The sequence below is a fragment of the Somniosus microcephalus genome, chromosome 20 (assembly GCF_052327205.1).
Source record: "Somniosus microcephalus isolate GS21.2 chromosome 20, FLI_Smic_1.0, whole genome shotgun sequence".
NCBI classification, from domain to species: domain Eukaryota; kingdom Metazoa; phylum Chordata; class Chondrichthyes; order Squaliformes; family Somniosidae; genus Somniosus; species Somniosus microcephalus.
Window position 1 is genome coordinate 79,812,447 of NC_141006.1, and position 14,441 is coordinate 79,826,887.

General features: G+C 40.8%; 1 protein-coding gene across 10 annotated transcripts in view; it reads left to right on the top strand.

Annotated features, from left to right (window-relative positions):
• The first annotated feature begins 1,168 nt into the window (after positions 1–1,168).
• Positions 1,169–14,441, top strand: part of LOC147103466 (heterogeneous nuclear ribonucleoprotein R) — a 36,553-nt gene continuing 23,280 nt past the window's right edge. For 9 of the 10 annotated variants that reach the window (XR_015072973.1, XR_015072974.1, XR_015072972.1 and 6 more), the window contains exons 1-7: positions 1,169–1,304; positions 6,293–6,464; positions 8,139–8,257; positions 8,572–8,679; positions 9,886–9,999; positions 11,746–11,922; positions 12,161–12,296. Coding sequence is in view for 2 of the 10 variants with exons in the window: in XM_085963076.1 (XP_085819202.1) it covers positions 6,305–6,464; positions 8,139–8,257; positions 8,572–8,679; positions 9,886–9,999; positions 11,746–11,922; positions 12,161–12,296 (814 nt within the window). In the remaining 8 variants the exon portion in view is untranslated. The remainder of the gene's footprint in view (positions 1,305–6,292; positions 6,465–8,138; positions 8,258–8,571; positions 8,680–9,885; positions 10,000–11,745; positions 11,923–12,160; positions 12,297–14,441) is intronic. The other variant, XM_085963078.1, reaches the window with a different exon arrangement.

The window sequence follows — 14,441 nt, forward strand, 5'->3', positions numbered from 1 at the left end:
ACTATGACTTTGGCAGCATCTTCTTCCTTGGTAAAGACAGATGCAAAGTATTCATTTAGTTCCTCAGCCCTACCTTTCTCCCTCGTGGGAATGTACCTCGATTGTACCCGAACTATCTCCTCTTTTAAAGGCAGCCCATTGTTCGATTACAGTTTTGCCTGCCAATCTTTGATTCCAATTTACCCGGGCCAGATCAATTCTCAACCCATTGAAATTGGCTTTCCTCCAATTAAGTATTTTTACTCTAGATTGCTCCGTCACAATTTAAAAAAGGGTGCAGGAACAGACAGACTTGGGAGTTCACGTACACAAATCTTTGAAGGTGGCAGGACAAGTTAATAAAATTGTTTAAACAGCATATAGGATCCTTGGCTTTCCAAATAAAGACACAGGTCCGGAATTTGCCGTCAGCGGTGAAGCTTCTTTCTTCTTCTTTCCACTGTCGCTTCCTACTCTCCCTCGCTGTCGCTTCCTTCTCTCCCCCACTGTCGCTTCCTTCTCTCCCTCGCTGTCGCTTCCATTTAGGACCGAGATGAGGAGGAATTTCTTCACCCAGAGAGTGGTGAACCTGTGGAATTCTCTACCACAGAAGGCAGTAGAGGCCAATTTATTAAATATATTCAAGAAGGAGTTAGATATATTTCTTAAGGCTAAAGGGATCAAGGGATATGGGGAGAAAGCAGGGACAGGGTACTGAGTTTGGATGATCAGCCATGATCTCATTGAATGGCGGAGCAAGCTCGAAGGGCCGAATGGCCTACTCCTGCTCCTATCTTCTGTTTCTATGCTGTTTGTGGGATCTTGCTGTGCGCAAATTGACTTCCGCGTTTCCTACATTACAACAGTGGCTACACTTCAAAAAAAAAAGTACTTCATTGGCTGCAATGCGCTTTGGGACGTCCTGAGGTGGTGAAAGGCGAGTCTTTCTCTCTCCGGGGTCTCTGAGCTTCTCCCGCCCAGCGCCATTGCCGCCTCCCTCCACCCTGTCCGCGCGGGCTGGCGGACGCTCTCCCATTGGCTGGCTTTCTCATCGCCACCTCCCATTGGCCGGCGTTTCCCATAGCCGCCTCCCATTGGTTGGCGGGCGGGCGCTCCGGCGTCGCTGCCTCCCATTGGCCGGCGTTTCCCACGGCCGCCTCCCATTGGCCGGCGGGCGGGCGCGTTGCCGCCCCGTGCGGGTGTGGGTGGGAAGCCCCGCGCGGCTCCATGAGGCGGCGGCCGCCATTTTACCCGCAGCTTCCCTCCGAGCCCGAGAGCGGGGCCGAGCACCGCCGCCGTACCGCGCCCTCCGCCCCGGACACACGGTAAGAACACCGGGCATTCGCCCGCTCCCCCGCCCCCAGCAGGGACCCCGCGGGAGGGGAGACCCCCCCCTCAAACCCCCCGCCGCGGGGGTGCAAGGCGGCGGCGGCCGGGCCCGGCTCGGTGCTAGGCCTCGGCGCGGCACTTTGTCCTTTTTCTGGGTTTGCCGAGCGCGCGGCTCCTGAAACCCGCGACTGCAAAGCAAATAAACCCCAATTGCAATATTTTATATCTGCATATGAAGGATTGCAGCAAATGCTCGCGCTGCGAAGTTTATAGTTTCCAGTGGCGATAGAATAAAATGCAATGTGAAGTGTGCCGAGAGGCCCGAGCCCGCCAGCAGCAGCCTCGGGGAGCCCGGCCTCCTCCACTTGCTCTGCTTTATAACTCTCGGTTATTTATTTTACAATCTCAGAAATCTAGAGCTTAATTGTTTCTGCGAGTCTGTCTTTTCTTTTATGATTTAAATTTGTGGCGCCCTCGAGGCAACCGAGTTATTTACCTTCAGCGTTTTATGAGTTTATTTATTTTCTCTACCAGGCGAGTTGTGGGTCGGAAAAACGGCGCGAGTTTTTCTTTGCCCGAGTTGTGAGTCCCTGTCCCTGTTATTTTTAGTCTTGTCCCGGCAGTAGATCCTGTAATGCACCCGGAGCCCAGCCCAGCTGATTCTTTTCATTGATATTTTCTCCCAAATGCCCGGGAAAAGGTGTATTATTTTTCTTCCATCGATGGGCAATAGTTGGGAAGCAGGATTCTTTTGAGTCTTTTGAAATCCAGGGGTTCGGCCGAAGATTGACCGTCTATCTGCACTTTATAAATGTTATTTATTATTACAATAATAGTGGGTTTTTTTGGTTGCATGATCGACTGTTGCAACATGTGGCTTGTCCTCATGGTTGTGCAGAGTTGACGCATGGGCAAACTGGACATCTTAGTACACGTGGATTAAATAGCAGATAGTTTTGCTCAGTGATCAGAGTGAGTGGCTTTTTGGTTATTGAATCGGTGAGAGAATATTTGTAGCTTACGAGGGAACTTTATATCCACATGCTTTTGGAGTTTCATGAAACTTGTGGGTTCATGTTTACCGTGCAGATTATGAATTCACGACTGTGTCTTAATGTCCCCAACACCGTTTTATTTGGGGGGGAAATGTATTTCTTGTTAGTCTATCTCGGATATATACTTTAACCAATAAAGGAGTTTTGCGACTGGTGATATGGCATAACTTAGAAAATGGATCTTGAGCTTTTTCATAGTTTAGATTTTTAATTTGTGCTTTAATTCTTTTTTGATGGGCTATGTACTTTTTGTATTTGTTAGCTTAGGCACTGGATAAATCTTTCGCATGTATTTGTTGTTTTTCTGACACTACCTTCGTGTATGATGTTTTAAGTTTGAAACTTCAATTCAGTTCATATTGTCTGCTCAGTATTTTCCTGAAATGGTGCCACTTGAAACTGGCAGTAATTATTCTTAAATTACTACATAATTGGAGGTGAAAGTTTTGCAATTTCACCTGCATCACTAATGTTTTAGTGCTCCAGGCTGGTTTAGAGTTTGACATAATTTAATTTCGGGACTGAGGTTTCAATCTGAAATACCAAACCATGTGATAATTACTGAGGTTTCATTGAGTGCATGTTTTTGAACTGGATTGTGTAAATTCCAAGTTACTTGTGATGGTACCGTTTGCTTTTATGAAGTTTCAGAAAATTGTGCACTTGATACCACAGCTTGAGTAGATGTATACACAGTTGAACATTCAAATTGGCACCATTTGAAATGCTTTTTTAAAAAAACCCATCTTCCCAAACAGTAGCGATCAATGTGTAAATTTTTTAGTAAGAATATTCACTGGAAATCACTTCATATTGTTTCCACTTCATGTCCACGTGTCAAAAGTAACTAACTGGTTATGATGCGCTTTCAGACATCTTGATGTTGTAAATGCAAGTTCTCTTTTTTCCAATTGTATCAGTAATTTACAATTGCTTGTTAAAGATGGTCACTAGGTTGTGACTCCAAATTTACCCCATGTTGTATATTTATATAATCGGGTCGGAGGAGGTGATTTAATTCATAAAAGGATTTCTCAAACCACACTAAGTATTTGTGTATATATAGTTATTAATTATAGTGTGTGAAGTGCTCAGTATGTAAAAAAAAAAGTTTATTATGCAAATAAAATTATACGCTAGTAGTTATTTGGTTTATGCAACAATATACCACATTTTCCCCTCGGGTAATTAGCATTGTATAGTCGGCAAATGACAATCACAATTTACTTGTAAAGTTCGCATTGTTTGTTGGAAAGTTATATTTTTTCTCGATTCATTCATGGTACAGCACAGGAGGCGGCCAATCGGCACATCGTGTACGTGGCGGCTCTTTGAAAGAACTGTATTTCCCCCCCCCTTCTCATATCTGCGTCCCTTGGTTATTGACCCACCCACCTGGAAACATTAATCCTTATTTACTCTATTAAACTCCCTCATAATTTTGAACACCTCTTATTAAATTTCCCCTTAACCTTATTTGGTCTAAGGAGACAATCCCAACTTCTCTAGTCACTCGCCACATAACTGAAGTCCCTCATCCCTGATATTCTTGTAAATCTCGACATCCTCTCCAAGGCCTTGACATCCTTCCTAAAATGTGGCACCCAGCATTAGACACAATACTCTAGCTGAGGGCTCAGCAGTGATTTCTAAATGTTTAGTATAACTTCCTTGCGTTATACTCTGCCTCTGTTTATCAAACCAACGATTCTGATGCTTTAACAGTTTTATCAACTTGTCCTGCCACCGTCAAGGATTTTATGTCAGCCCCCAGGTTTCTCTGTTCCTGCAGCCCCTTTAATATCGTACCACTTAGTTTATATTGTGTCTTATTCTTCCTCCCAAAATGCAGCACTTCACACCTGCATTAAATTTTGTCTGCCCATTTCACCAGCCTGTGTCCTCCTGAAGTTGGCTACTATCCTCCTTGCTGTTCATTATATTTCCAGGTTTTGTGTCATCTGCAAACTTAGAAATTGTGTCCCCTATGTCCAGGTCATTAATATATATCCAAAGGAGCAGTGGTTTTAATACTGACCACTATACTTCCCTCCAGTCTGAAAGGAAAAACTATTTACCATTACTTTTTGCTTTCTGTCTCTTAGCCAAATTCATATCCATGCTGCCACTGACCCTTTTATCCCATGGGCTTCAATTTTGCTAACACGTTTATTATGTAGCATTAAATCTAATGCCTTTTGGAAGTCCATAAATACAATATCAACTGCACTACCTTAATCAATCCTCTCCTATATGTGTCGAAGAACTAAATCAGGTTTGCCAGACATGGCTGCCTTTAACAAATTTGTGTTGGCTGTCATTTGTTAATCCATCTTTTTCCAAATGAAAATTAATTTTGTACAAATGGTCTCTGGAAGTTTCCCCATGACTGATGTTCGGTTGACTGGCCTATAGTTACTGGGTTTATTCTCCTTTTTTGTACATGAGTGTAACATTTACAACCCTCCAGTCGTTTGGCATCACTTCCATATCCAAGAATGATTGAGAGATTGTGGCCAGAACCTCTGCTATTTCCACCTGTACTTTTTTCAACAAGTTGGGATTCATTCCACCTGGCCCAGGTGACATTTTTACTTTGCACGCTGCCAACATTTAAGTACCTATTTATTTTTATCCTATTGTGCTTCTGTATCCCTTCTTCCTTTACTGTGAAATAACAACAAAACGCTGGAAAAACTCAGCAGGTCAGGCAGCATCCGTGGAGAGAGAAACAAGAGTTAATGTTTCAGGTTGAAGACCTTTCATCAGTTCTGATGAAGGGTTTCGACCTGAAATGTTAACTGTTTCTCTCTCCACGGATGCTGCCTGGCCTACTGAGTTTTTCTAGCGTTTTCTGTTGTTTCAGATTTCCAGCATCCACAGTATTTTGCTATTCCTTTACTGTGACATTGGCATCATCTTTTGAAGAGGAATTTGTCTTTTTAAAAAAAAAAACAGTTGCCAAGTACTCATTCAGTACCAGCCGTGGCCTCTGACTATACAAGATGATTTCCTGTTTGGTCCCACTGTTCCTTTGACTATCCTTGTCGACTGGTTTTGTCTTGGGTTATATTATTCTCTGGTACATGTACCATTCAAAAATCAAAGTTGCACAAATACAGTTTGCATGAGATTTTTGGTTAGCTGCAAGGAATGCAGTTTTTTAAGGTTTGGATATTAATTTTTCCATTCAGGAAAAAGCTCTTTACATTGATTGAAAAATATGCTTGTCTTTTGATTTGGAATTCTATTTTCTGAGGTGATAGAATGAAGGTTCTGCTGTCCAGGAACTGAATTTTTTTTACATTGCTGGTGCATTTGCTTTTGTTGTGAGCTTTTGTTCAATAGTTTGTGCTCCTCAATCTGAGTGATCACAGTAGAGGCTGATCAAGTTCGTTTAACTTATTACTAAAGGGTAAAATAACTGCTCTGGATAAATCTTTTCCGAGATAATTCCGCACTGGAAGATTTTCTTCTGTACCAAGTACCAGCATCAAGCACCATCAGGTTAGGCAGAGTTCCAGTTGGGTATGTAGCATCGAGCCCACTTTCCGCAGATTTGATAAGGTGCCTGAATTCCAAACTCCGAGCACCCCTACTGAACCAGCGTGACATTTCCATTTCCTGCACTAGCCATCTCTGTTTCTGAGTGGTGAATAGTGGGCAGTTTTTGTGTTGTGGACTTCAGTCCACTGGGAAATGCCCAAACTCATTTCACTTAGGAGCCTTAAATGCTTTAGGATAGAAGAAACTTTCATCTGGTTTGTCTGGGCTAGATCTAACCTCTGGTCTCAGAGGTGAAGGAACAGTGTTCTAGCCCACTATACCAAGTCCCTGTGTTTACAGAGTATTTTGAAACAAAGCCTTGTGACAATTTGATATGCAGAGGGAAAAAATTGTCTTAAATAGTATTATTTTTTTCATTCCAGCTGTAATTAGAAATGGCTACTGAGGTGAATGGAAATGCAGCGCAGGTGAAGGAGGAGGAAGAACCCATGGATACCTCATCTGCTGTCACCCATTCAGAACACTACCAGGTGCTAATAGATGCTGGCTTGCCACAGAAAGTAGCAGAAAGGCTAGATGATATCTTTCAAACAGGTATAATATGCCCCGACCTGTGGTTTTAGTAGTCCAAACTATTGCTTTAACCTGAAAATGATATGTAACTGGCAAACTCCTGACTTGCTCCCGACAGTTTGAGAGGGATGGATTTGATACTTGATGTGAATTCAAAAAGAGATTGCTGTGTATTATTTCTGCCAGCATTTGTAGTGGTATTGGTAGTGCATTATTTTGTGTCATTCATTTGTGTAGGGCTCAAAATTAAATCAACAGAACCACTAGAGAGCAGAAGCAATAGCTGACAGTAGTCACTGTCCACTGAATTAAATGCTTAAAACAAACTTGCTGTTTCTCCACAGGTATTTGTTGAAAGTTGTGCGCGCACAAAAACCAATGAAATGTTTTGTAAGCAGTTATTGAGAATTAATTTCAATATATGCACATGTGCTTCTAGGTTAATTGCTAAATGCACTGACCTTAGTTTAGTACATTTCCTAATTTTGAGCCCTACTGTAACTGCTAATGTCTATTATACTGCACATATAACCATAAAATGGAGTTATGCAACATGTTTCTAGCGCCTGCTGAAGATGCGCAGTGGTTTTGATCTTCGGTGGTGCAGTATTTGTTTAAATTAATATTTGTGGCATTGCATCAAATATCCAGAGGGCTTTTGCTGTATGTCGTACTCTAATTGCATCACATTTTCCCCATGGAGATGGAGCTAAGTCAGTTGAATCGCATCTTTATTATTAATTAATTTGATATTAAGTGCACAATGATATGTGTTTAAAAAAATACCTTCAGAAGGTGTTGGCTCTGGAATATTGTTTACAGGTAAGGAGAATAGAATAATTCAGAAATGTAAATGTAAAATTGTACGCCGAGAGTGTGCTTTAATGGCTTTGTGAGTGGCTTTCACCTCTGCAACATTCTGTCTTCCACTTTGAAATCCTATTGCTAAGAATTAAAGTTGCCCTGGTCAGTTACTGCTGCAGGAACTCTATATATTAACTTGTTATGCAGTTGCGGTTTCCAGCTCTCCATTTTAGTACTCAATGCTTACAATCAAAGTTGGTGGCAATGATAGAAATTTGAAGTACAACTAAGACCTAAAAGTATGTTCAAATAATATCGTCTTGGAACATTTGGTACAGTGGTCTTGTGGACTGAATTGAGTGTACGATGGATTCCACTCCTGGGTGAGACAGAATATATAGTTGAGTTAAACTAATCAGTTCACAAGTGGTACACATGCTATATGAAAAATAGTTTGTGTACATGGATGCAGTGTGCATTGTACCTCATTAATTGAACTTGTATCTGGTTTTATTGCATGTGTGCTGCCGGTTATTTCTGTATTTTTCGTAGTATGTCAAAATATGCAAATACCTAAAGTAAGCATTACTTGAGCACAGTAATCAGTTTCTGGAAACTTAGTCAGAAGCTGAGAAAGATGTGGGCAGTAAGTTAAAACACCCCAAAGAATGGCCACACTGCTATTGAAGACACGGAGAAGGCAGAAACCCAATTCATGTCATTGTGTGAGATTTTTCTTCGCTGGTTCCTCGTGTTAATTTGAAAGCAGTTGTATAAATTTTGGAAGTAGGTCATGAAATTGGTATTTTCATGCATGAATTTATGTGTTCAAAGTGCAGTATTTAACTTGACCGTATTATCTAACAGTTCCGCTTTGAATTTTGTCTGCAGGGTTAGTATCTTATGCTGATCTTGATGAGAGAGCCATTGATGCCCTCCGAGAGTTCAATGAAGAAGGAGCACTGTCCGTATTGCAGCAGTTTAAGGAAAGTGACCTATCACACGTGCAGGTAATATATAATGCAAAGTTTGCACCGCTGGCGTGTTGTAGTGGTCAGGGAATAATTAACTTTTTGATATTTGAGAAATTAAACTGAATTGATTTTGGATTTGATGCAACATTTAAGTAAAATGTCAAAGGGAAACTCAAATCAAAAAATGTTAAACAGTGACTGTAGAGGAGAAAGGAAGGGAATCTAGACAAGGGGAGCAGTTTATAACATTTCATGTCATAAAACAAAATCCTCTGTATTTGACATTTAATTTCAAATAATTATTTCATCCAGTGTTGCTTTTTCATATTGGTATCGATCTTTCCTTTCAGAATAAAAGTGCCTTTCTGTGTGGAGTAATGAAGACCTACAGACAGCGAGAGAAGCAAGGTAGCAAAGTACAGGATGCTACGAAGGGTCCCGATGAGTCAAAAATTAAGGTAAAGATGTTTTGGAAAATAAAGTGGGTCAAATTCAGTGGAAACGAGCGTAATATGCCAGGTGGGTTTGTGTTTGATTCTGATAGGTACGGCAGCAGAAAGGCAGATGAACAATGGTAGAAATGAATTCCCAACAAAGGCTACAAAAAAATCTATCTTTAGATGAATGAATTGCATACAGCAGTACTTGTAGTTCTGGATTCCATGTATTGAACATAGAAGTGGTGATCTCGGCTAGGCAGCTGCAACAGGGGCTTATTAGATTTCCCGATTTTGCTATTTTGCTGCAGCTTGTTAAGAACGTGGAGGAGACTTTAGTAGCTCTTGTGTCTGTATGTGAAGTGACTTTCACCTCACCATAGAAGATTTTGCCTGCAGTCCTGAAATCCCTGTTAAATAAAACATTACATTTTTCGCATATATGGGCAATTCTTCTAAATGTGTTGAGTATATGATCCAAGAATTGTGTACATATAACAGTAAACTCTTCCCCAGGTGCTTAGCTTTTCACAATGGACACCAGTTACTCATGTCAAGTAAATGCTTTATAAAATGTCACAATCAACTTGTTTGTTCAAAAGCAACTTGCATTTGTAGAACGGCTTTCATGTAGCAAAAATGCGCAGGGTGATTCACAGGTGGGAGAGGGGTCAGATCAGACTAAGAGTTGGGGAGGGAGTCAAAGAAAGTGGTGGCATTGAGATTTTGACGGCTTGTAGAGTAAAAAGCAAGGCGGGAGAGGTGAAGGTGTGAGGAAAAGTGAGGCGGGGAGGTTTAGCAAGAGAATTTGAGTGGAGGAGGCAAGGTGACTGAAAGCTCTGGGACCTTAAATATGAGAAATACAGATGAAAGGTCAATGCCCATCGTATAGGGTACCCCATAGTTGCTATAGTGTCCTTGAAAAGTTGATATTTAAAGTACTCTTTGGAGTATGGTAAACCTTTCTGGTTTCAGGGAGACATCTGAGATATAGCAGTGTTGAAATTTTGAACTAAACCAAACACATCACTATCATATGAATATCTTTTAGGAGAAAGAAAGTCCGTTAGTTTGCTTGTAACTATGTGGACTCCTAATTGCATGTGTTTGCAATTTTACCTGTCTTGTATTTCTTCTAGGAAAAGAAAATCTTAAGATACTAATCACATTCTTTATTTAATGTGTACTGGTATAGAATTCACATTGAATTGTTAATGCATTATGTAGGCACTGCTAGAACGGACAGGCTACACTTTGGATGTAACTACAGGGCAAAGGAAGTATGGCGGTCCTCCTCCTGATGGTGTGCATTCAGGGCCACAGCCTGGAATCGGAACAGAGGTCAGTCATTTACTACAAGGAGTTACCAGTCCTATAAACGATTGAACTGGTTCAATGATGCGCAGGATGTGTCTCAACTTCGAACATGCTCACACGAGAGCTTCCAATCACTACTTGATCTGCTGAAGGAAAGTGGGTGTTGCTGGTTTCAATTAAGTTTAACAAGAGGATAGGTATACAAAGAATTCAGAGTGTGAAAGTGTTAGAATCAATGCATCTGACAGTAACTTCATTGTCCCCAAATTCGTGGACTTACTTTGGCACAACTTTTAAGCAAGCCGTTTACTTTTCTTCCAAAAATGTTTGTATTATGTTAAAATAAATTCAGATCATAAAACAACTTGTGCTTAAAAAATTAAATCTGGATAATTTGAGTAAAAAGGACAATTGAATTAACCGAAGTAAACTTTGTGCTGAATGAGCAGTTTGTGTTTTGGGGTGTTGATGAGGAAAGTCTATTGGTCAAGACACTGGCAGATGGGGCCTCAGTTTAACATCTCGTGCTAAAGATTACACCTCCTGATTGGAGCACTCATTCAGTGTCAGCTTCGAGTATTTGCTCAAATCCTGGAGTGAGGCTTGAGTCCACAAACTTGTGACTGACGAGAGTGCGGTCAACTGATCCACACATGTTGTGAGGACAGGATTAGACTCGGCACGTGGTCAGATAGCCTGATAATGCTTCGTCTGTGTGCACATGAAGAATGAGTACTTCAGGGGGCTGCATTCACCCATGGTACTGCACATCAGCATAAGTTGACCTTTAGAGAAGGCAGAAAACGGAATTGGAAATCTTCACCTTTTTCTGAAAACATGACCTTATATGTACAATAATAAAGCCAATTTCCCATAGCCCAAATTATCTGAATATATCCAAACACCTTCTGCCTGCATCCCAATCCACGTTGACATATATAACGGACTTTGTCATCTAAGTGACCCCTGCATAGCTCAAAGCCCAAATTCCTGACAGCAGATGGAGGATGTTGAGGTAAGAGAGAAAAGGAATGCGGGAGAGTTGACTACTTGTACATGCTCGCATATTCGTTCTGACTGCTTACTTCATATCCTGGTAATACTCAATGTAATTGTTCCTGGCTGCTCATTAAGGTGCTCTCAGTGCCTTGAATGTGGAATCCGAGTGTGTTGAATGCAAAGCAATTGTTTCCTTGTTGGCTGTCTTCTACATAGGATTAGCCCACACCTGTAGGTGACTCACTGACCTCTTGTATTTGCACCAAAACACCCCGAATCATAGAATGGCTACAGCACGGAAGAAGGCCATTTGGCATGTCGAGCCCATGCCGCACTTTACTCTTTACTATACAGCTATATTGGCTGAAAAACACTGAGGATTTGCAGACTTGATTTACATTTACATAGAAATACATGGAATTTTACAGCCCAGAAACGGACCATTCAACCAAACTGGTCTGGGCCAGTGTTTATGCTTCACACGAGCCTCCTCCCACCCAATTTCATCTAACCCTATCAGCATAATCTTCTATTCCTTTCTCATTCACGTACTGATCTAGCTTCTCCTCAAATGTATCTATGGTATTGTTTCTAATCTTTATTTGAGAGTTCTACACTGTTAGAGCAAAAGATGATATAAAACCAGTGTTTAGTTATTTCTGAATGTAACTTGCAGCATGTTTATTTTGTCCCTTGAGCCAGAATACACTAGGTTGCGGTGTGGTAAAATGTTCTCGTTCCGTTTACAGTTTGATTGCTCCTGTACTTTAGGTATTTGTTGGGAAGATACCCAGGGATTTGTATGAAGATGAACTGGTTCCATTGTTTGAAAAAGCTGGTTCTATCTGGGATCTTCGACTAATGATGGACCCTCTGTCCGGTCAGAACCGTGGCTATGCTTTTGTGACTTTCTGCAACAAGGATGCAGCACAAGAGGCTGTCAAACAGGTGAGAATCATTTCTATTTAATGCTACCATACCAAAACACATGCATAAAACAGATTTGAAATTTAGACTACTGCAGATTCTTTTGACTGTCGGTTTTTCAAGAAATCCTTTCTACCCAAAGTGGTGCAATAAAGCTGAGTTTCCATTGAAAAATCACAGTGCTTGATATATCTGGGTTGAAAAGGACCACTGTGCAAATGTTAACACAAGTTGAATCTCTACACCTTTTCTTTTTTAGTGCGATAACTATGAAATCCGTCCTGGTAAACACATTGGAGTTTGCATTTCTGTGGCCAACAATAGGCTGTTTGTTGGTTCTATTCCAAAGAACAAGACCAAGGAAAACATAATGGAAGAATTCAGCAAAGTCACAGGTTAGATGGCAAACTTGTACCTTTTTTTAAAATCTGCTTTATTTTTCCTGTGGATTTGCATCTTGGGGCTGGGTAGAACTTGTGTTCTTTCCTATGTGATCCACCACTTCCGTTTCTTCTTTTAAACTCAATAACTGCTGTGCACATTTGCTTCACAAAACAGTGACGTTTTGCAAACCAAGGAAGTACTACTCTTAATTTTGCTTTTTGGAGGTCCTGGTATATTGCAGCGGGTATATCTGGCACCCCCCCATTATTCACTCCAGTGCAGTACCGAGGAGTGCTGCACTGTCGGAATTGCCGTCTTTCGGATGAGACGTTAAACCGAGGCCACGTCTGCTCTTTCAGGTGGATGTAAGAGATCCTATAGCACTATTTCGAAGAAGAGCAGGGGACTTATCCCCGGTGTTTTGGGCCAATATTTATCCCTCAACCAACATCACTAAAAAAACAGATGATCTGGTCATTATCTCATAATTCTTTGTGGGAGCTTGTGTGCAAATTGACTGCCACGTTTCCTACAATACAACAGTGACTACACTTCAAAAGTATTTAATTGGCTGTAAAGCGCTTTGGGCCTCCTGAGGTCACGAAAGTTGCTATATAAATTCAAGTTTTTTCTCTTAACAGATTTCAGTTCTTACTATATTCCTTAACCATTGTGCCTCTACTTTAATTATTAGAGTACAATCACTACTGTCGTAAATATCCCTGTTCACGAGGAATTTAGAGTGGATGTGCGCTCTAAATGTTTGGGCAGTTAAATTTTGGATGGAATTAAAAAATAAAAAAAATGATTTTTTTTGTCCCCATCAAGTCGAGGGATTTTTGTAGTGGGTAATGGAAGATTTAGCATCTTGGGCACCTGGTGTCAACATGAAGCACGGCTAGCTTGTCAAGTATAGCTGCTGCTTCTCTCCCAGAAATCTCAGGCAAGTACGCTGTGCTGAAACAGTGAAGTTAAAATTTTTCCATATCAGCCATCCTGTTATTAGAACTTGATGCCAAATTCACTTTTGTGCTATGGATTGCAACTGGCCAGATCAATTTCACTCGGAGCCTTGTGGCTAGCAAAAAGACTTTTACATCACTGGAACTTGTATTTGTACTCGGGCTCCTGAGGTGAAAGCTCTATCTAATCCGCACTGCTCAATCCCCACAAATAGAAAATAAGAACTGGTTTGGAGGCTGCTGGGTCTTGTTTCACTTTTGATCTTGAGGAAAGAAGATTCAAATGTCAACATTGTGCCAAGTGTATAAGCACATGGGAAAATGTCAAACTGAAGATGTATACAGTTTAACAACTTGTCATCGATTTTAGGAAGACAGTAATTACATCACTTATAATTCTTATGGATTATATGTACTTGTAATTTTCTAGTTGCAACTCTGACAAACTCTGCTTGTAATGTTTGAAATAATGAGTCATTTGGAATACTTTCTTCATTTCACATCATCCAGCCAGACCATCTCATAACTGACCTGGGAGAGCACGCTGATGTAGAGACCTCAATGCTGCTTTTCATGTTCTTGCAGTACTTGTTGAGATCAGGGCAGAACAAAAGGACAAGATATATGTTTTCTACTCGGCTGCTTTTAGGACCCACAAAAAAAATTGTCTCGTGTATTTTAAGTACTGCTGAAAGACCAATGTCAGCGTTTTTTTTAATGCAGTCACAAATTCTGCCTTACTGGTTAGAGAATGGACACAAGGAATGATGAGATAAAATGGGGGACAGATAGTGAATGGTGGCTCCCAACTGGAATAATTTCTATAACATGTTCTGGCCCTGTGTAAATCTTTGCTGCCAGAATGTTTTGGGGTGCACAGCAAACTTTTGACCGTGTATTTAAATACAATAATTGCCACTTGCATTTTTAATGTAAATAACATTTCTCTCAACTCCAAAATTGTGGTCGTGTTTTATAGTATGTGATGCAAATTAGTACCAAGCTCTATATAGAGTGCTGGAGATTATTGCATATTTTGGAGTCAACAGTGACGAGATGAGAATTTAAAGATCAAAAAGTTTGAGGTACCACATTTCTGATTTTTTTTTTGCGTAGGAACAGTCTGTTGTCTGTCCAAGTAATTGGTATTGCTGGGCAGCTAATAAAGTATGAAGAAATGTATATAATATCCAA